At 36.5% G+C, this 21575-nt stretch overlaps 7 protein-coding genes and 2 non-coding genes across 9 annotated transcripts, besides 1 other annotated feature; 4 read left to right on the top strand and 5 right to left on the bottom strand.

Annotated features, from left to right (window-relative positions):
- Window positions 1–372: 372 nt before the first annotated feature.
- C5L36_0A00170 (uncharacterized protein) lies at window positions 373–3024 on the top strand (the record flags this gene model as incomplete). The annotated part of the gene is made up of 1 exon (XM_029463020.1): window positions 373–3024. One exon carries the CDS (start codon window positions 373–375, stop codon window positions 3022–3024), a length of 2652 nt encoding a protein of 883 aa, XP_029318880.1.
- A 211-nt stretch (window positions 3025–3235) lies between these two features.
- Window positions 3236–3811, top strand: C5L36_0A00160 (uncharacterized protein; the record flags this gene model as incomplete). The annotated part of the gene is made up of 1 exon (XM_029463019.1): window positions 3236–3811. One exon carries the CDS (start codon window positions 3236–3238, stop codon window positions 3809–3811), a length of 576 nt encoding a protein of 191 aa, XP_029318879.1.
- A 311-nt stretch (window positions 3812–4122) lies between these two features.
- C5L36_0A00150 (uncharacterized protein) lies at window positions 4123–6432 on the bottom strand (the record flags this gene model as incomplete). The annotated part of the gene is made up of 1 exon (XM_029463018.1): window positions 4123–6432. One exon carries the CDS (start codon window positions 6430–6432, stop codon window positions 4123–4125), a length of 2310 nt encoding a protein of 769 aa, XP_029318878.1.
- A 504-nt stretch (window positions 6433–6936) lies between these two features.
- Window positions 6937–8115, bottom strand: C5L36_0A00140 (uncharacterized protein; the record flags this gene model as incomplete). The annotated part of the gene is made up of 1 exon (XM_029463017.1): window positions 6937–8115. The coding sequence occupies one exon, from the start codon at window positions 8113–8115 to the stop codon at window positions 6937–6939; it is 1179 nt and encodes a 392-aa protein (XP_029318877.1).
- Window positions 8116–8367: 252 nt separating this feature from the next.
- C5L36_0A00130 (uncharacterized protein) lies at window positions 8368–9864 on the bottom strand (the record flags this gene model as incomplete). The annotated part of the gene is made up of 1 exon (XM_029463016.1): window positions 8368–9864. One exon carries the CDS (start codon window positions 9862–9864, stop codon window positions 8368–8370), a length of 1497 nt encoding a protein of 498 aa, XP_029318876.1.
- Window positions 9865–10020: 156 nt separating this feature from the next.
- On the bottom strand, window positions 10021–10092 carry C5L36_0Atrna1Q. Its single transcript has one exon. It is a non-coding gene; the product is annotated as a tRNA-Gln (tRNA).
- Window positions 10093–10746: 654 nt separating this feature from the next.
- C5L36_0Atrna1G lies at window positions 10747–10817 on the top strand. The gene has a single exon. It is a non-coding gene; the product is annotated as a tRNA-Gly (tRNA).
- Window positions 10818–10958: 141 nt separating this feature from the next.
- On the top strand, window positions 10959–11843 carry C5L36_0A00120 (uncharacterized protein; the record flags this gene model as incomplete). Its single annotated transcript, XM_029463015.1, has 1 exon — window positions 10959–11843. The coding sequence occupies one exon, from the start codon at window positions 10959–10961 to the stop codon at window positions 11841–11843; it is 885 nt and encodes a 294-aa protein (XP_029318875.1).
- Window positions 11844–11919: 76 nt separating this feature from the next.
- C5L36_0A00110 (uncharacterized protein) lies at window positions 11920–13446 on the bottom strand (the record flags this gene model as incomplete). The annotated part of the gene is made up of 1 exon (XM_029463014.1): window positions 11920–13446. The coding sequence occupies one exon, from the start codon at window positions 13444–13446 to the stop codon at window positions 11920–11922; it is 1527 nt and encodes a 508-aa protein (XP_029318874.1).
- A 511-nt stretch (window positions 13447–13957) lies between these two features.
- Window positions 13958–21575: part of a sequence feature (similar rDNA-proximal regions on chromosomes 1L, 1R, 2R and 3R) that runs on past the window's edge.

The following is a 21575-nucleotide window of genomic DNA, read 5'->3' as shown; positions in this document are numbered from 1 at the left end:
GGTGTTGTCTTGGAACCTTGATAAGCAATTATTTGAAACAGCAGATGATGGAAACAAAGAAAAATTTGCAATATCCCTGAGCCCAAAACCTACTTTTTGATGGAATGAGAAATTCTCTGCGTTTTCAGGAAAATAATTTCGAGCAATAAAGAAAAAAAAAAGGAAGAAAAAAAAACCGGAAAAAAAGCAGGAACGAAAAAAGAGAAAAAAAACACAATATTCACGACGCGTCGATATGCCTTTTCTTATAAAAATAAATGCCATTAAGCCTAATTTGACAGAAAAATATCAAACTTCATGAGTTTTCCAGTTTCAAATTGACTTTCTGGAAAAGGAAAAGCTAAACGTACTGGTCCAATACTTGATCTTCCAATGGTAAGGATTAAACGTGCTTATTTAGCTATACCGGAGTCTTTTTTCAGAGGAAATCATTTCTATACCAAACATACATTGGTCACAAAATTCACTTTCCGACCCAAGAAACGTTATTATTCAAATAACATAAATCCAAGTGTAAAGGTATTCACACCATTGAACTTTAACCACAATCTATCAGAACGTGTATATAGCGATAATATCAAACGATTTGGACCACAAATAGATTCCAATGCATGCCTGAAGAACACCCTCATTCATGTAAAGACTTTACAAGATTATAAGATACAGAATACCCCAACATATGGTTCCTTTATCCATTTTGAAACAGATAATCCCGCCAATGAGTTTGGAATAGTTGTATCCACCCGAAATTTTTCATTGTCAAAACCGACGTCTTTTATGGTTCTCCTCCCTAGCTCCGAAATAGTAGAAGTGTTCAATTCTAAGATTATTTTCACAATTCAACTGATGGAACACCAGGTCTCGTTACCTCAGCTCGCATATACCTTGAATGTATTCCTTGCATATTATTTAAAAATACAAAACTTCATACTAGACAAAGATCTTATTCGAACAGCATACCTAAAGGCAGCCTTAATCAACTATCAAACATCTATCCAACTTCAGGATTTTTCTTTGGACATCTATAATTCAACTAAATCAATTAGAAATCTGTTGAACCTTAAGATAAACCCCTTTTCTGCACACTCCTTTATTTTTGCATGCCACTATATGATGTATAATGATCCTATTCATTTCCGTTATGTTTCATCCCTTAAACCTTCAATGTACACTATATTAAACCCATTGCTTCAACTCACTACACCTTACTTTTTGAATCCAATAGTTTTGTCAGAAAATATAGAGACTATTTACAACCAACCTAATGAAGCAATTAGACGGTCCTACTATAATATTCTCACAAAGTCAACCAATTTTCAAATTTTCAATATCTTGAAGTCCGACGAAAACTTTAAAAAACTAATACTTTTTATCAAATATGCTATTGTATATCCAAACCCTAAGTTATTTAACAAATTGGATGAAATATTGCCCCTAAAAGCTACCTCAACTTCACTTCTTCAATTGTTGAAAAAACTTGAAATTTATAATCACAAAACAAACCCAATTTTAGCTTCTGGCATGTACGGTCTGCATAGGAAAGATCCAACAGATTTATCGATGTACCCGCAGGTTGTTGCTGACTTACAGTACTCTGAACAAAAGGCTATCAAAGCCGAAAACCTTCCCTCTGCACTGAAAAGGCACAAGCCGCTCCTCCAAAAGAAATCATATAAACCACAGTTTACTGAGATGATAAATTCAGTGAAGTACAAAATCTGGGATAAAAGTAAGATTCACTCAAAAGTCTATAAACTAACCGATACAATTGCATTTTCTGTTACTCATGTTTCACTGACGTGCTATAGATTTGGCATATTTGTCCCGATTCCGAATCAGTCACCAAACGAAAACATTACCATTATTGAGCCCATAAAAACCGGTAACATCAATTCATTCCCCAAATTGATCCCATTTAATCAGTATCTTCGTGTAAATCAACCTTGCATCAAACTTACATTTGAACATGACTTGATTCATTCTGATTCCTTGACTTCTCCTAAGATCAAAGTAGGTATTGATATGTTCAAGAAGATCGAAGATATCGACGAAGATTGGTTCCGTGGTAAGAAGCAAATACATGTAATTGACTCAAGGAAAAAAATGGAATGCTGGTCTTCAATGAACAAATTGAGTAATTTATTAGTTGAGAAGGAAAAATCCAGAATTAGGCATGGACTTTTGAAGACTTTTGGTGGATTAAACGAAAAGAATAATGATCTGAAAAGATTTACAGACTACCAGCAATATCCTCAATTTGATGATAATTTTGATGATCTCAATCACCACAGAGACAAGTCATGGTTAATCGAAAATCTGAAATTGTTAATCGATGAGAACTTTTCTAGGTTTTGTAATGAAAAGAAAATCAAGGTATTGAATCGTTCAATAACGAAAAGTTCAGAAAATTCAGACGATTATCGTGTCTTTAAGAAATTGAAGATCTTTAAGTGGTATGCTAATTCTTATGATACCTTTAACTTTCAATTGAGCTCAAATCCAGGTGATTTGACGGCATACTTCGGGTGCTTGTCATTTTTAAGTAAATGTGAAATTTCAGATAAAGGGTATCTGCCATTGGGTCTAAAGCATTATTCATCATTTACGTCTTTAGAATTTATAGAAACGCATTTGAACCTTTGGCAGTTATTGAGGTACCTACTGGTTGAGGCTTACAAACTAATTAAAAATGAAAAGGCGGAAAGCTGGGATCCTGAGGAGTTGGAAAAGGTTACTGCTGCACACTTCAAACATGCCTTGGGGCAAACTGAAGGATACGTTCAAATCATCAACAGGTTGAATCGATATGAATCTTTAAGCAGGATTAAAAATGAAGGAGCTCTCGATGAGATGATGAGATGTGTAGTTACTGAAATTCATGATGATAAAATACTGGGATATTGGATTGACGAAGATTTACAGGTTGAAATCGAATCATCTTCGAATTACATGATTGGTGATAGAATCATATGCTCGAATATTGTAGAAATAGACCCTTTAAGTGACAAGATAGTTGTAAAATAGGTAATAAGTTATACATATAGAATTGCTTCTCCATTTTTGATATGTAAATTATAGGTTTGGAACCCGATTTGAAAATATCAACGGTAACTGCTGAGAGTTTTTTATTTTTTCTGGGAAAATATTCACTGGATATTTTAACTTCGACATGTATTTCCTATGATGTCTATGAGATAACCTCCGCCCGCTAGTAAAAGATAAAATCAGGGTAACAATGAGCAATAGTGCTAGTTTTGCTGTTATTGCTGGTCTGTTTGGTGTTCTTAGTGGTATTTATATTGGAACCCATCTGAATGTGATTCCAAACTCGGGTCTTCCAAAGAAACTAAAAAAAATAGCCAATGCAGAAGACAATGCTCCAAGTGATGACGAAAATTACAGCGATGACGAGGATGGGGGGATTGAAGTAAATAGTGGATCACTGAATGAAATCGGAGGTGAAGTCCGTATGGCTTTAGTTGTAAGAACGGATTTGGGTATGTTGAAGGGTAAGGTTGCGGCACAGTGTTCACATGCAGCTGTTGCATTGTATAGGAAAAACCTGGTTAATAACCCAACAATGCTAAAAAGATGGGAAAACTGTGGACAGGCGAAAATCACCCTCAAATGCGTTTCATTGGAAGATATTGAAGAGTTGCAAGCTAAAGCTGCAAGCTTGAATATTGAAAACTACCTTGTTCATGATGCTGGCAGAACTCAGATTGCAAGTGGCTCTGCTACTGTTCTTGGTTTAGGTCCTGCTCCAAAGGCCATCATGGATATGGTTACTGGTGAACTAAAATTGTATTAGAGGAAGAAACAGCATGAATATTCAAAAGGTGAAGTGGAGTGCTGGGTTGCAAGCTTATGAGCTTTTGAGATTTTAGCTGCAAGACATCCACTTAGATGATTTTTTCTACCGTATTTGAGTTACTTAATCTAGTTTGACCGATGTTGAAATCCCATTATTTATATAAAAGAAAGAAAAATGCATATAAATAAGATTAAGAAAGTATAAAATACAAGTTTGTTTTTTTTTTGTAGAAATTATTTTGACGTTAAATCATAACCAGCATGACATTAATGTTGAATAAATGTCATAAAATTGACATATGTTTAGACTTAGTTAGCATACTTTGCTCTGTAAACCTTTGCAGCTTCAACCATATTAGTTAATGAAGCTCTAGTTTCTTCCCAACCTCTAGTCTTCAAACCACAATCTGGGTTGACCCAGAATTTATCAGCTGGGTACACCTTCAAAATTTCACCAATTCTAGCAACGAATTCTTCCTTGGATGGAATTCTTGGAGAATGAATATCGAATAAACCTAAACCAATATGGTTTGGGTAGTTTGAGAATTCTTGGATGTAGTTTGGATCATCCTTCTTGGAGAATTCAATAGAAACAACATCAGCATCCAAAGCCTTGATATGGTTTGGATCCAAGTCAGAATAACAGAAATGGGAGTGGATTTGAGTAGTGTCTTCAACAGCAGAAGTTGCAATTCTGAAAGATTCAGCAGCCCAGTTTAAGTAATCAGATCTTTCTTCACCAGCTCTTAATGGTAAACCTTCTCTAATTGCTGGTTCGTCGACTTGGATAACAGTAATACCTGCCTTTTCTAAGTCAGAGACTTCATCTCTCAAAGCTAAAGACAATTGGTAAGATTGAACCTTTTGAGTGACATCGTCTCTTGGGAAAGACCATCTTAAAATGGTGACTGGACCTGTCAACATACCCTTCATTGGGTTCTTGGTTAAGGATTGTGCGTAAACAGATTCCTTAACAGTCATAGCAGCTGGTCTGTCGACATCACCAACAATAATAGGTGGTCTGACGTATCTGGAACCATAAGATTGAACCCAACCATTGGTAGTGAAAGCAAAACCGTTCAATTTTTCACCAAAGTATTGGACCATATCGTTTCTTTCTGGTTCACCGTGGACTAAGACATCTAAACCAATTTCTTCTTGGAACTTAACAACTAATTCCATTTCCTTGTTGATGAACTTTTCGTATTCTTCAGCAGAGATTTCACCCTTGTTGAATTTGTTTCTGTTGATTCTGATTTCCTTGGTTTGTGGGAAAGAACCAATAGTGGTGGTTGGGAATAATGGCAAGTTGTACTTAGCCTTTTGAGCAACTAATCTGGTTGGGAAATCGTTAGCTCTCTTTGCCATAGATGGATCAGCTAGAGCATCGGCAGTTCTCTTTCTAACCTCTGGGTTGTTGGTAATCTTGGATTCCTTTCTGGACTTGATTGCTGCCGCATTAGCTTCCAATTTAGCAGAAACATCTTCACCGGAGACAGCCTTAGCAATGGTAACAACTTCGTCGACCTTTTGAGTTGCAAAGGAGAACCAGTTCTTGATTTCCTCGTCCAACTTCTTTTCATTGACTAAGTCAACTGGGGTATGTAATAAAGAGGAAGAAGTTGCAACAGTGACTCTTTCTGCACCAACTTTCTCAATTGCCTTCTTGACGAATTCAATTGATTCAGCAAAGTTGTTCTTCCAGATGTTTCTACCATCAACAATACCAACAGATAAAGTCTTCTTGTCACCTAAGATGGAGACGACATCATCGAATTGTGCTGGGGTTCTGACAAAATCAAAGTGGAAACCAGAGACTGGCAATTCCTTGATAGCAGATAAGTTTGGTCTGACATCACCAAAGTAAGTGGTCAAGACTAATTCAGGTAAACCTTCAGCTTCAGCTAACTTAGAGTAAGCAGTTTGGAAAGCAGCTTGAACATTTTCTGGCAAATCCAAGACCAAGGATGGTTCATCGATTTGAACGGTCTTTGCACCAGCATCAGCTAACTTCTTTAGGATTTCAGCGTATAATGGAACAAGCTTTTCAAGTAAGGAGATTGGTTCAAGATCAAGGGAATCCTTGTCAGACTTACCTAAGAATAAGTAAGAGACTGGACCAAGTAAAACTGGTCTAGTTTCAATACCTAAAGCCTTTGCTTCAAGATATTCATCGACTGGCTTTTGACCGTTTAACTTGAATTCAGTGGACTTGGAGAAAGTTGGTCTAACATAGTGGTAGTTGGAATCAAACCACTTGACCATTTCTAAAGCTGGAACATCAACAGCCTTGGTGGTTTCAGTTGCCTTTCTTTGTAAACCTCTAGCCATGGCAAAGAAGGTGTCCAATTGAGACAATTCATACTTGGTGTATCTCTCTGGGATAACGTTGAAAAGAATCGATAAATCTAAAACTTGATCATAGAAAGAGAAATCATTGGATGGAATGACGTCAACGCCAGCATCCTTTTGCAATTTCCAATTCTTTTCTCTGATATCCTTACCGACCTTTAATAATTGATCAGCATCAATCTTACCAGCCCAGTAAGCTTCGGTATTCTTCTTTAATTCTCTGAAAGCGCCAATTCTTGGGAAACCTAAAACAGCAGATGAGACCATTGTGATTGTTGTTGGTTATTTATGGAAACAAACAAAAGAAGAGAGGGGGAAAGGAGAGGAGAAATAAAATAAGTGGGGAGGACGAAATACAGGAGAGCAGAAGAGAAAAAAATGGCACAAGGGAAGCTATTTAACTGTCTTTGTCGACGTTGATGTTCATCGTAGAGACACACGTACATCGCCTCGAAGGAGTCATATTCCGGAAACGGCAGGCAATTTCGACAAATGTTTGAAAAATTTTCACATGCAATTCATGTGAAAAACGAAAAATTGTCCAAATGAAAAATTGTCAAACTCGCAAATCTGCAAAACTCAAAACGCCGCATACGAGGGCAAATTATAAACGAGCAAAGCTTCTTTATAATATGAAAAAAAGGACGTGATCACGTGATATCGCGCAACGCATTTTATATACTATTAGAGAAGAACTTCTTCTGATAGACACTGAAGGAATAACTACACGAGTCTGAATATTGCTCAACTATAGATATACATACGAACGCATCATTTCCACTTTTGAATGACTACAGAGTTCTTCAACTTGGAATCTGCTATGCTCTGTTGCTTCTTATCATCAAGTGGCTGTGTTGGGAAGGAAGTCACTAACCCCCATGCTCTGGAATCGTTGGTATGGTTGGCAACAAACGTATATATAGATTCAACAGCATCAGTTGAGTTGAACCTTTGGACCAACCTCTCCCCTGTACCTAGCCTTATTTGAATTGTGGTATCACCGGATCCCGCAACTCCTGATGCTGCAGTTTTCTCGGCCGTTTCTTCTGTGTTTGTTTGCGACAAGGTAGCTTGTTGAGCTTCTTCTCTGGCCAATGCTTCTTCAACAGTAGTTGGTTCTCCTGGAACTGGTGATCCTAGCCTCTTTCCCGTTCCCTGGAATCCAAAAACTCTTGGCTTGGACTTTTGATGGGAGTAATAGCTATCCTCAAGTTTTTTATCTACATTAACATCAACGTCTTGAAACATTTGAACATTTAGTAAACTCAATGGGGCTCTACCTGTATTCAACTGCTGTAAATATTCTTGATTTTTGGGATCGTCATATTTGTATAGTTCACCATCGTCAACACTGAATCCTTCCTTCCAAAAGGTAATGGTTCTTGTAACCTTCTCTGGTTTTTTGAAGCCATGTGCCTGGTTGCTTGGATCTTCAATGGTCTTGGATTCAATTGCATTCTCAACAGATCCCAAAGAATGGCCTGTACCTCTAAATGACTTTTGCTTCTTGGAACTGGCTTCATCAGAGTCTGCATTATCTCGCCAATCGGGTTCGCCAGCTTCTCTTTGTGCCTTCTCAAGCAACTCGTCAACCAAGCTTCTACCATTCTTTTTCTTGTTTGGATCTTCAACGGCTAACCCAGACTTCTCTCCGCCTGTAAAGAAATTGATATCACCATCATCATCGTCAGATCCATTGTCATTCTTCAAATCAGAAAATGACTTCAAAGTAGATCCTCCTGATTTCCGTTGTTTGACGTTAGGGTTATTTACCGCTTTGGGAGTTGTGTCAGCTTTGGTTCCTGGTGTAATGTGCTCATTGTTATAATAATCATTCACAGCCATGGTCACTATAAAATCATTCTTATTTAGATACTGCTCTGCAATAGATCTAGTGTGACCCGTAATATCAATAAACTCTTGAATTGCCTTTTCCCTTTCGTCAGACATTAATATGGTAGTTGTTTGTTAGGGTTTTGATTGTATCGAATAACGGGATAATATCTGCGGTGGCAAATCAGTCGAATATGTGAATTACAAACTGCTGAGAAGATCCTCATCACATTTTCGATTTTTTTTTTGCCCCACCGATAGTAAAAGTTGGATGAGCACTTGCAAATGCATTGTTCATTGATATTGTTGCATAACTGGAGTTTAAATGTTGTTATATAAATACGTACATTAAGTATTCATCTACATCTTTTACATGTACAACTTTTCAGCTTCGACAATAGTATTATTGTTGGCCTTCATTTTGTTCATTGTTTCAATGTATTCATCATAAGGATCACTGTCAAAAACAATTCCACCACCAGCTTGTAAATAGGCATTACCATCCTTCACAACCATAGTACGTAAAGCAATACATGTATCCATTGTTTTACCATCGTAAGACCAATGGCCAACGGCTCCCGCATACACGCCCCTCTTTTCCTTCTCCAATTCACCAATCAATTGCATTGCCCGAACTTTAGGCGCCCCCGAGACTGTTCCAGCAGGGAAAATGGATCTGAATGCATCAAATCTTGTCTTATCGGAACGTAGGGTACCAGAGACTTCAGAGACAAGATGCATAACATGGGAGAAACGTTGGACTTGCAATAAACTGTCGACGCTTGTAGTTGTCGGATCACATATACGATTGATGTCATTACGTGCTAGATCGACAAGCATGACGTGTTCAGCTCTATCTTTGAGAGAAGAGCTTAACTCATTTGCTAATTCGTTATCCTCCTCAATTGTCTTACCTCTACGAACTGTGCCGGCAATTGGATGAGTAACCACTTTATCATTAATATCTGATTTGACTAACAATTCTGGAGATGCACCAACAACTTGGAAATCTAGATAATCAATATAAAACATATATGGGGATGGGTTAACGGTCCTCAAATGACTATAAATGTTGAAGGGATGGAGTTTTGTTGGACGTTTAATACGCTGGGATGGGACAGCCTGGATTATATCACCCTTTTTTATGTGATCTTTCAATTTATGAACAAATGCCTCGTAACCTTCCTGACCAATGTTGGATGTGAAGTTCTCGGTTTCAGTAATTTTCGGCTGTTCTGGTAACTTGACTTCACCATTTTCTAAGATTTCGGAAATAACCTCTAGTTCCTTCAAGGCATTCTCATACTTGGCTTTTATAGTATCACTATTATCTGTTTCTCTATTAATGTGAATATTATTGATAATTTGAAATCTTTGGAAAACATGGTCATAAGCAACAATAAGATCATATAGCATCAAAAATGATTCAGGCAACTTTAGAACATCCTTTAAATCATCATTTCTCGTCTTTGGTTCAAAATATTTGATGCAATCATAAGAAATATAACCAATTGCTCCCCCACTTAATTTTGGAACACCAGGTAGTTGGGCTTGTTTTATATCCTTTAATTCCTCCTCTAGTATATTTAGCGGATCAACTTCCACATTTTCAGTAGGACCTGTCTTTATAACTTTGTATGGCGAAACGCCCATAAAGGAATATCTAGACACCTGTTCACCGTTGCTTGCGCTTTCAAAAAGAAACGATTGCGTAGGTTTGCTTTGTGCTCCAGTTAATTTGAGGTATGCAGTATGTGGTGTAAGATAATGTGCACTCAAGAATTTATAGACTGGGAAAACATTCGACTTTTTATCGTCCTCGATATAATCACAGAGTTGTTCAAAAGAAGGTTGGCATACGGACATTTTCTCTTTGTAGGATGTTTGCTGCTATATCAGAACAAGAAAAAAAAATAAAGAAAAGGACTTAAAAGTTGTTGAAATTTGAGCTAATCAAACTGCAATGACTAATTTAATTTCACTGGCTTCTGCTTTATGTTTCCCTCCACTATAAAAACAAAAAGGTCGTACCCGGATTCGAACCGGGGTTGGTCGGATCAAAACCGACAGTGATAACCACTACACTATACAACCAAGAACGATTTATTAACGTCTTGCTCTTTTTACTATATGAGAATCTACACGCTCAAACTTTATTTAGTTCTTTATTTAAACAAAAATAACAAGCTCTAATGGATGGTTAATAATTTATTAAAGTTCTTAGTCAAAGTTTCTTTAGAAAAGTTATCTTTTTAAAACTTTGAATTCGGAAATTTATATTTTTCTTAAAATCTAAATGTTTTGAATTATTCGTGAAAAAAATCAGATATTTACTGGATTCGTCTTAAGATATATCTATAATCTAAAAAAAACTTAAAGTGTCTCCTGCTTGGCAGATTTTTTACCATGCTTGCCAGTATAAAATTAGTCTGTAAAGGCAAAAATGGTTAACCACTAGAAAAGATGCACTGAAAAGTCTAAAAATGTTGCTTATGGTGCGTACTTCACAAACGGATAATTGTTTGTGTTTGTCATATATATTTTAAAACTTGAATTCTCCAAAAACATATGTGGGCTGTTTTCTCTTTGTATAAAAGTTATTTAATCTAAAAATATTATTTTGTAAGATTTAACTTTCTCCTTGAACTTCTGTCTAACCTTCTACAATCTTCTTCAAGCTTCTATTTGATTTCTCAAATCAAAGATAGAAAAAGAGTATTTTGTCTAATCTCTAAAAAATCAATACAAGCGCAAGTGGTTTAGTGGTAAAATTCAACGTTGCCATCGTTGAGCCCCTGGTTCGATTCCGGGCTTGCGCACTGTTTTTACTCTTCACTTCTAATTATTTTTTGAGTTGCCACCTAATTTCTGGCGATAATGGCAATGTACATTGACAAGTAAACGGGCATGTACATGGAATACTGTGTCTTTTTTTTAAACACCACAAAGTATCTAGGAGAATGCAAGCACAACAGGAAATAACACATCCTATCGGCGTGCATTTGCTGTTAGTTAATAACCGACTAGAGACGTTATCAAAGAGGACACACTTTACTAAAGGGCAAATAATTGTTTGTTCAATATGTTTTTTTTTCATTCTTTTGGGACAGTTCATGAATAAATTTTCACCTATTGAAACTATCGAAAATTATTTCACGTCACCTGGTAATATAGTAAACACATACTATGTCAAGAAGGGTTGGTTCTGGACGATTGCCATCTACTTTTGTGTTTCCTTTAGATATTACAGTAAGGAAACCGTCAATAAAAAACTACTGATAAGATCTCTCCTAAGAGTCTTTTTCTTCACTATTTGTTGGTTTTTTTTCACACAATGGTTTTTTGGTGCTCCCATCATGGACAAGGTATTTGTTTGGACCGGGGGCCAATGCGTTAATGTCAATCAAGATAAAATACCCGATGCCCTTAAACGCTATTTCAAGGTTTCGGCTGACATAGCGCCAGACCTTTTTCAATCAACAGCGGTTTCTTCTGCCACATGCAGACTTTTAAAAGGTAATTGGGATGGAGGTCATGATCCATCTGGCCATGTTTTTTTACTCACATTGAGTGTCATTATTCTAATACTAGAGTCCTTGGAGTTGTTTTCGCTTGATGAAAGTTACGTGAGCCCTTTAGATAAGGCGTTTTCTTGGAAGGAATTCTTTCTCCATCCATTGATAATTTTGGGCTTAGCCATAACTTTGGAACTTACGATGTTTTTAATGACCATAATAAGATACCACAGTTTTGTTGAACAGTTAGGAGGGTTTGCGTTTGCATTTTTGGCTGTTTGGCTGGTTAATAAAGTCACCGAAATAACGCAGAAACAGCTCAGAGTTTGAGCTTGCACAGTTTATGGTATATATAAAGTTTTTATAGAAAAAACAAACAAACAAGTGTTATAATTTCTGATTATTATCAGTCCAACCCAAAGTTAAAGCTTTCAGATCTCGCCCGATCTAGATCAAATTTGACCGACAAAATGGGTATACTAATCAACAAAAGTGCCGTTAAAATCCAGAACGCCCCTCGAACATTGTGAAATATATTTATAATCAAACCTACTACGAAAGGACCAACGATTGAACTGGTTCTATCCGTTAAACTGTATATTGAAAAGAAAATGTTCTCTTTACCTTCAGGAATAATGATTGAGTAAATACTTCTATTGATTGTACTCAGTCCCCCAAGACCTAAACCATACCACACAGCCAGCACATACATCTCAAAGGCAGAGGTGAGCGCAAATATTCCATACAACGGAACACAGAGACACCACAATACTAAGAGGAGCTGAACCTTCTCTACACGACAACCGTATTTGCCAATGAGAACTATTGGAATAACAATCGATCCTGCAATTGCACTTATCATCACCAAAACACCAATTTTGGCAAGTGAAGTTACCGGCATGTTTAATACAGTCTTTCCGAACAATATCGCTGTCGAATTAATTGTAGTTAATGAATCAGTCAAAACAAACATCGCTAAAAGGTAATAGTATATATCCTTCAAAGAACGAATATTAATAAGAACATGTCCCAATTCTTTGTATCCCTGTATAACCATTTCTTTAATAGACATACTCTTGGTTTGGAGACTTTCAATGTTTTTCAAAAAGATTGCGATAGGGGCTTGCCATATTAACCACCATAAACCGGCGATAGAAATTACAAGTTTGATGCTCCAGAATACATCGTAACCATTTTCTGTCATGTAGTTCATCAATAACAAAAAAACAACCTGTAATAACATAGCAGCGATATAACCGGTTGAAGTCCCAACTCCACTTATCTTAGAACCTATTTTACCAAGAGCCTCACTGTTTGAAATTACTTGGTCATTATCTTGTTCTAGCAATAGTTCTTGGCGTTGCACTTCGGTATCTGAACAGGAAGAGTTGTTGACCATTATTGTTAGATATGCGTTCATGAGGACACTGACGCAACCAAAACTGATATTGGCACATATGGCTAAAAAGGAAGCTGTATAGTAGTTATTGTTCCCTAAGTAGAAGAAAAAAAAAGTTGCTAAACCGCCTAGACAGCCAAACAAAACAATCAACGTTTTCTTTAAATTACTGTTATCTGCTATTCCATTTATTGTCAGCACACAAACTGTTTGGATTAAAACAGATAGGGAGAAGGTATATAACGCATAACTTGATGTATCAATATAAAACCGACCTCCAAACATTGGCAATACGCATGCTTGTGTCTCTTGAGTCAATTCCCCTGAGTATTCTAATATATCTCCATGTGTACCCCTAACAACCTGACTTATCGCAATACATGGTGATGAATGATCTTTCTCTAAGACACCGTTTTCTCTTGCAATTTGTTCTAGAAAAATCGGTGTATAAGTCCCGAGAACACAGACGACATAAGGTTCAGCTGCAAGTGATATGAGAGCCCACGAAAGAATGTCAGCCTTAGTGGTTGTCATTGCTAGGGCTTTTAAGGGTTGTATTGCAGTAAAACATTGTTGTTACTAGGTGAGGTGCAGGATTTCAAAAGAATCCATTCCTTACGTATTAAGGATAAAACTGCAAAAAAAATCTTGTTTAAGAAAAAAACAGGATTATTCTGAGCGAACAGAAAATTTCGGAAAAATAATTTCGGACGTCGGCTAATTCCCGATAACTTTTTTAGCTATTTTTTTTTCTTTGGACCTAACCGGATTGCTCAACAGGTGCCTACATGCCGACGGTAAATCAAGAGGATTTTATTTAAAGAATAAGAGCATTATCTACATAGTTAGTAAAACTGCATCATTTCGCCATAGTGCTTGTTTTAAAAGGTGTTCACTAACTAGGGTTTCAAGAAGTGCAGATGTTAGGTATTTTGAGAAGGCTAGCTGACTTTTTGTAGAGTGTTAATTTTACTATTATATCTTTTATCGTGCGGGATATATCTTCCAGTAAATCTCAGCAATGATCTATTCAGGAAAAAAAAACCGCGTTTCCAAGAAATTCGGCTATTGTGTTTTTTACAGCCTCGGCTATCGGGTGTATATGCGCGTATCTTTCTCAAAACACCAAAAGGGAGACTTTATTTTTATCTTTCGGCGATGTTTGTTTTGACTGTTTACAATATTACGTCTTTTTTGATGGTATGTAAATGGACCACACATACACTATGTCGACCAGGTATTGCAGCCCTAAAATGTACTGCTTTTGCCTACACACAATCATCATCTGATTTTGACATTCGTAACTTTAGTGTTTTCATCAAAACACACTACTGTTTGATTACTGCAATCCTAGTCTACTCAGTCATCTAATATTTGGCAACTGATTGCTTTGAATCCATAGGGTTTAAACTAATTGAGGGTATACATTGATTTCATCTCCTAGTTTTGAACAACTAGACAGTTTATTTTTTGGTATTTATCCGCTGATTTTATACGAACACTGTTATGGTATGTATACTTATATCCTGAATGTTTTTGCCTTTTGTTGAGGGAGTACTAACAAAGACTTAACTTTTGAATATGGATAGTTACAAAGGGAATCAGGGCAAACACTACTGTCTAGTACGAGTGTATGGTAATTGAAGAGTCTAAAAAAGGCGTTTATTCTACGTTCTGCCCTTTACTTGTTTGGTGTTCCAGCAAATGTCACTGGTCACCAATTTATTGTTGACAAATAGAAAATATTCGATGCGACCTAACTCATGGTTATGGATCAGTTACAAGCTCTATATGAAACCTCACGGCAACAAACTAAAGTGGGAAATCCACTACTCTGCAACCGGTATTTGTAGTTGCTTACATGATTTTAGTAAACGCTTTCAGATTGCAATCAAAGCATCAGACGTTTGGTTGAAATGAAGTTACAATACATATTTGTGTGATGAATTAGAACATTGTTAGAAGGTCTTATTCATTGGGAAAAATCTCTATCCGGTTTTGAGGTGATGTGATGATGCTCATTTATTATACCTTTGACTACACTAAACAGATATCAGGCTAATGATGGAACTATCATAATTGAAAATGCTGTACATGTTTATGAGCAAGATATTTTAGTTTTCTTTGAGGATATACGTGCTACACAAATGCCTGAAACTTTTGTTGGTTTATTCAGAATTTGTTCGATTTGTTGGGAGATGTTTTTAAAGTTTTTCTAGAATGCTGATGTTTGCAGCACTCCAAACTAAAGTTGTACTTGGATGTACTCAAGAGACTACTGTTCATATTGGTCGAAACGTTTTTTGTCATTCTCATACAAAACCACTCATTCCATAACTTTTGGACGCACCTTCTGCTGATATTTTGTATTGATTTCCATTTGTGGATATAGGGCCTGGAATTATTGAACCGATTATAAGATAGCCAGGCTGGTGTGTTTACTTAGTAACAAGTTGCATACTGCATTTTTCTGCCTTTTGTTGATTACAAGGAGCTCATATTTTTGTGTCTTGAACAACACTTATTTGGCTTTAGATCAAACTCCCGAAAAACCATATTTGAAAGCGCAGCATTAATGTTTAGGATGCCTTGACGATTTGACTATAGTCAATTCATTTTATACGAGATTCTTTTTGAGAGGATCTTCAAAGTGTTGGAGGAGTATCAAGGGAAGGAGCTGGAGTTTGATATTCCGAGCAAACTAATTATACTAGAAGAAACTATTCACTAGAGATTAGGCTTTGTTTTTGCTACTAATGCAGTGCCATAGTGGAGACCAGGCTTTTAGTCTCCGATATATGTTTCTAACTCTTCTTGTGTTATGGAAGTGTATGGTCCAGCCAACCAGAATTGCCTCAGAATATGTTGCTGTTTTCGATTGAAGATTTTACCATATATTATTGATACTTATCCTACGCCGTGAGTTTATCGGGCTTTCACGTGTACGCCATTCCAAGTTGATTGACTAGTCAGGTGGTATAATACCATTTATTGGCGTTTTGTATCTCGATGTATTAATACAGTATTTTGGCTTAGGTTTTTGAAATCATTCTAACATTGTCGGTTCAAAGCTGTTGAGTTTTCAGTAAAGTCAAAACCCACTTGTTTTAGTGTTGACTGGTTGACCAATTACCGTTGTCTTTTTGGCTAGGTTGACAGCGATACGTTTTTGCATTTAAAAAACATCACATCCCATCAGTATACCGTTAATGGAGGCGGTTAAAAAAGGGCCATTTTAGAGTAAGCGGTAAGTATGCCTATACAAGGACACAAGGGCTATTCAAGTTAGTTTATTATTTTGTTGAATTTACACAACAAAGTTGTTCATTTAGCTACTGTTCTGATTTCTATACCATTGTCAGGTTTGGAATGCTAGCACACCTACTTCATCTTCATACAAACGATGATTATTAATGTCACTTCAACTTCCCAAATGGTTTGAGTACCTTCTACAGGATCTTTAGCAAATTCTATCTTAATTCTACTAGTTGAAGGTTTTTCTTACTAGTTCCATTTGTTTATGCGTGATTTCTTCTGTGTCAAAGTCTACTACTTAGATCCAAACTAATACTTTTCAAGGTTACTAAATATTTGCCAGCTCATTGCGTATTAATGTTCAGTTTTAAAGCCTACAGTTGTGCAGCAATGAAATTCAGAATAGCTTAAAATAGTGCTGAGTATAGAAAGAGCATGTGGTAGTGGTAGTGGTAGTTTGGATAGTGAGTAAAAGTTGAAAAGAATTTGCCAGCAATAGAGGAGAATATATCAAGGCAAACGAAAGAGACAGTTTGGTTTGTACTTTCGTTTGGTGAGAATGGTGCTTACTTCTGTACCTCACTGCTTTATTGTGATATACTACAAACAAATGGTGCATTATTCTATTTCCACATTTGCGTTTTTATGAAAAACTTGCTATTTTCTCAAGTATTACCCAAAAATAAGTGTTTCTCAGCAATGTCGTTATTGGAGAATGATTTGTCTATTATTTTGCAACCGATATACGATTACCACATTGCGAATGTGTAGCTATTAACAGCATGTTGCCAACTTCTAGCAATTTCGTCGGTTTGCAACAGGTAATGAATCAATCGTGTCTATTCTCAACATTTGTGATAATAAGCATGAAGTTAGATTGAAGCTTGATTAAATTGTGGCTAAAGTGAACGGTTTAACTTTCTCGACCACTAAAGGATGAGTTTTAGTTGTGCCGTAGATGAAACTATAGTGGTGGTAGTCTTCATCAAGAGTTTTTGAGCTTCAGCTTTTACGTTCAGCTTTGTTGTGATCATTGTGGAAATGTGTTCTAAGAGATGCTCGTATGGTAAAAAGGGACCTCCCAACAGGGCGTCAGCTTTCAATCAATAGACATGCATGTTGGAATAATTTGAGTTTTGAATATTGAAGGTTTTATTCTTTGTGCTAACAGGCTAACTTTATTAAGCTAAACTAGTAAATGGGACATTTGTTCTGTGTCAGCTCTGAAACCTGTTCAGACTAGATATTAGTTTTGCGTGTGCTTCCAACTTAGTCATGGAAACGAATGAGTATTGGCCTGGCAATTTGGAGTAGACCTATTCTAAATGCTGATGGATGTTTCGTGTTAATAGCTGCTGGTCTCTAGTTTTCGGTTAAGACAGCAGGCTCTCTGTGCCTATACTTGTTAAGCTGATTATTTTTTATGGGTTCCTCGGACCAGTGATACACTTCTAATTGGGGGTTAGTCTTAGTCCATTTTGGAACGGTGTCTAATATTTTGACTGTTTTACTATGTGATGTGGCCTGAATATTTGCTGCTCTTGTGTCAACACCGTTTTTTTCTTGGTTAAGTATGGTCTATTATTCAACGTGTTCTAGGTTGCAACCTCTGGAATTCTGTGTTAATCCGATCTAATACTACATCTAATGCTATAGTAGTACTGCGTTTTAGATACCAGTTAGTATCGTCCGTCTGATGTCAAGGATATTTCAAATGGTGTTTATCTTAACCAAACCTAAGAATATTGGTTAATGTAATGTTCACTTAGTGTATTGTTGAAGCTCTCCAGTCTCCTTCACAGATTGATGCACAACATCCATTGTGGTTTGCTTAATGATAACCACGGTTTTTGTCAACGTGTTATATCGTCCAGAAATACATTCAGAATTGGTTTAATCTTGTTACCTCGATTTATGAAAGGAGCTATCGTTCAATTGCTGGTGAAATATTTAGATACTATTTATGTTTGGCCATCCCGGATATTCAGTATATGTGAAGTGAGTCTACAGTCTTGTATCCTAAATTAATAATAGAGTCAGTTTCATGTGAACACTTATTTGGAAGATACGCTAATTTCTGGTAAATGTCTAATCCTAATATATGTACTTTAAGCATTTAATAAACAGTCTCATTGACTGTTGAGTAATAAAATCACAAGGGCTGGTTGAGTTATTTGCGTCTATATACAATTTCAGTTATCATGACACTCCCACAAAACTATGTGCCCCTATAGCTTGGTATGTGGCATAGGTTGTATTTGTCATGGGTATGCGCTCATGGTCTGAGGATGCAAATGGGAACAAATGCTGGGGATTCCGAGTTTACTGTTCTGGAAATTCTTATGACCTTTCTGTTGATATAAGTATAAGTTTTACATGAAGATTGAAGTGAAGAACTAAGCAGTGTCTATGTGTTTTTATTCTTGAAGCTCTTTTTACCCTTAAAGTTTCTACGATTTACTACGTCGATAGAGAATTCGTATTATCAAATGCGCCATTGATGCCATTATATATTTATAATTCACTAATCAAACTAGATGGATAAAGCTATTATTTGTGTTTAGTAAGACAGATCCATCGATATTCTCTGGTATCCCGGTAATATCAACACTGCAAGCCTATTTTCACGCTAGTTTGGGTTTCAAGCGACAAGAAGTGCGGCGTCTTTAGCAGTAGACGACACTATTTCCTGCTGATGTTACAAATGAACACATGGTATATCCGTTGAACCGCTTCAATGTTATCATAGGTTTAATTGTTGATACTGTCAACCATCGTCTTTCACTTTCTTAGCGTGAAACTCGAGGTCCCTCAGTGACACAAGAGTTATGCGGTTGAACGGACAATGGTTATGGAAAGCTTGACTTTAGTCTGAAGAGTTCACGGTAATGTGCATTGATACTGTCCGAGCCGCTTATCAAGGTTAGGAATACATGTATGATTCTTTTGAACTATTCAACTCCCATGGCAGTTATATGCTGTTCAATCTTGATTACTCAATGTCCGTTCATTCATTTTCATGGTTCAATACAAACCTCATACGCCAAAAAATAAATCCCGTTTATCAGCATGCTTATTAACTTCTGATTGAGTCACTGTGGCTCTTTTTATCATTTGAGATTGCATCATGTGTATTCAATGGCGGCAACAGCAGCCACTGCAGTAGTTGATTAAAGCCAGACTTTATAACCAAATAATTTGTTTTTTCTAACTTTCAAAGGAATGCGTGGACTCAGATGGTTCAATAACATTAAGGTCATTTCGTCTATTGTATAATTATGTTCGCCCTTTGCTTCAAGACTGTTTATAGTGAAGTACCTTTATATTATCGTACGTGGGGCCTGATTCTTGAAATGAGATAAAGTAAAAACCAATTAATAATAATCATCCAATAACATACTAGTCCAGACTGATTTCTTAGTCTGGCAATTAGCAGAACATGAAGCGATTATAGTAACCATGGTCATAATAATCTTTATTATGTCTTTGTTTTTTTTTGGTAAAGATGCAACCAATTGTCACAACCAAAGTTAAATCAAACCGCATTTCTTGCATCTTTGCTGACTGGACTGAGTAGTACTGTTATAAGGCTTTCGATAAAACAGTGAACGCTTAGCTGGCCTTATCCAGCTGAAGAACTTTTAATCTCATATGCATTAGACGTTTGTGTCTTTTTGTATACTTGCACACAAGTTTAATGGATATAATTGGTATGGTCTAACATTGACCCTAAGATGATCTGTCTGACAATTATTCGTGAGCAGTTTCACCTGTAGACAAAGGGCGTTCCTTGCTGATCGACGAAAAGAAGATAACCAATGCTCAAGGGAACTACTGAATTGCAAAAACTCGTTCTCTAAATTTTCGCTTTTTTCCGAAAATTAGGGATCCACAGTCAGGTAAGATGAGCATCCTGCGTTTTCCTTGGTTGTGTGTCTTTTCGGTTACAATTGCCTTCTCAAGGAAGCCCGTCCATGAGGATACACCTTCAGGGCTGTACCAAGATATGCATGCCGAGTACAGAGTTGATCAAACTATGTCATTGACCAGCTCATAAGTCATGTGGGTGTAGTTGTGAAATCCGACATAACTGCGACAATACACAACTACACAACTGTTAGGTACACCAATTGCTCATTTATAGATTCCAAACGGTATTGACTGTCCTCTCAAAGTTCTAACACGCAAGTTACCGATGGAATAACCGATGGACATCAAACATTAGTTGAATTTAGACAACACTTGCGTATTCCGTATAGATCAATTAGGTTGTTTCCAAAAAACGATAAGTTATAAAGGTATTACCAATGGACACCATTCTGCAGTATTGCAACATCAGCTGCTCTATAAGAGGGTGCTTCCATCGTACCATGAACATAAGGAAAACCGTGAGCAAAGAAGTGGATGATAGTTTTCGTTGAAGTTCACGCCTATTCCCTTGAATTATGGAACTGTTCTTAAATGCCAAGTGGATACTAATTCATTGATTTAATGAAAATCCTATCATAGAACGTTTATCCCACCTCTTTAGTAGGACTTTCAGTGTCTTGTCATATACAGCTAGTATTTAGTTTAATTTGATTATCAATAGTGTCTAATTCTTAGCAGTATCGATACATCTTTAAATGACGCCATTGCTAACAATTACAGGCAATGAGCGGTTGTAGCACTATTACAGACTTAAATACCATCTTATTATTGCAAGCAAAGTATAACTAAAGTAGAGTTAAAGCAATATCTTTCAAAAGCGTTTATTTACCTTAATCGTGTCTTACTAAAACTAAGTTATAAGGAGCAATATTAGTCTGTTTAGATGTATTGTCTGAATTTAATGTACCAATCATACTATTTAGTAAATATAGCTGATACTACCAAACCTAAAATATTGCGTTGGCTGTTTAGAATCATAATTTTGGTAGTTGATAGTGATCAGAACGTTGTTAATCAGAAACATTGAACGGTGGAAGTAGGTAGATGCGACTATCATGTAAAAAGAATATAGAATAAGACAACAACCGGCATGAAACTACAATGACATAACCGTTGTCTTTAGTTTGTGACTGGTCAGAGTATTGCTGCTTTTCAAGACACTCGAAACCCCTAGCTACAATCACCAGCCACTGGTTTGGTTGGGAAATAAACATAAAAATATCTGTGGCCAGGTTTCCATGTTATCAAAACATATTGCAGTAATATTGTCAGTATGTTGATCACATTGATACAGATAAATTTGGGGTATATGTAATAGATGGACTATGTGTGGTTGGTGTATTACGTAGGATCGTTGACCACTCAACTATCAATGTTTGTGTTGCGAGACCCCTGTTGGTTAACGTATTTTCTTGAAATTTCTATAGCCGACGTTTTAGGTAGAATAGTGAATACGTTATATATCAGTATGGTTAAGA

Source organism: Pichia kudriavzevii, chromosome 1 (assembly GCF_003054445.1).
Source record: "Pichia kudriavzevii chromosome 1, complete sequence".
Classification (NCBI taxonomy): domain Eukaryota; kingdom Fungi; phylum Ascomycota; class Pichiomycetes; order Pichiales; family Pichiaceae; genus Pichia; species Pichia kudriavzevii.
Note: the sequence above shows the minus strand (reverse complement) of the source record. Positions and strands in the feature narration are given on the sequence as shown.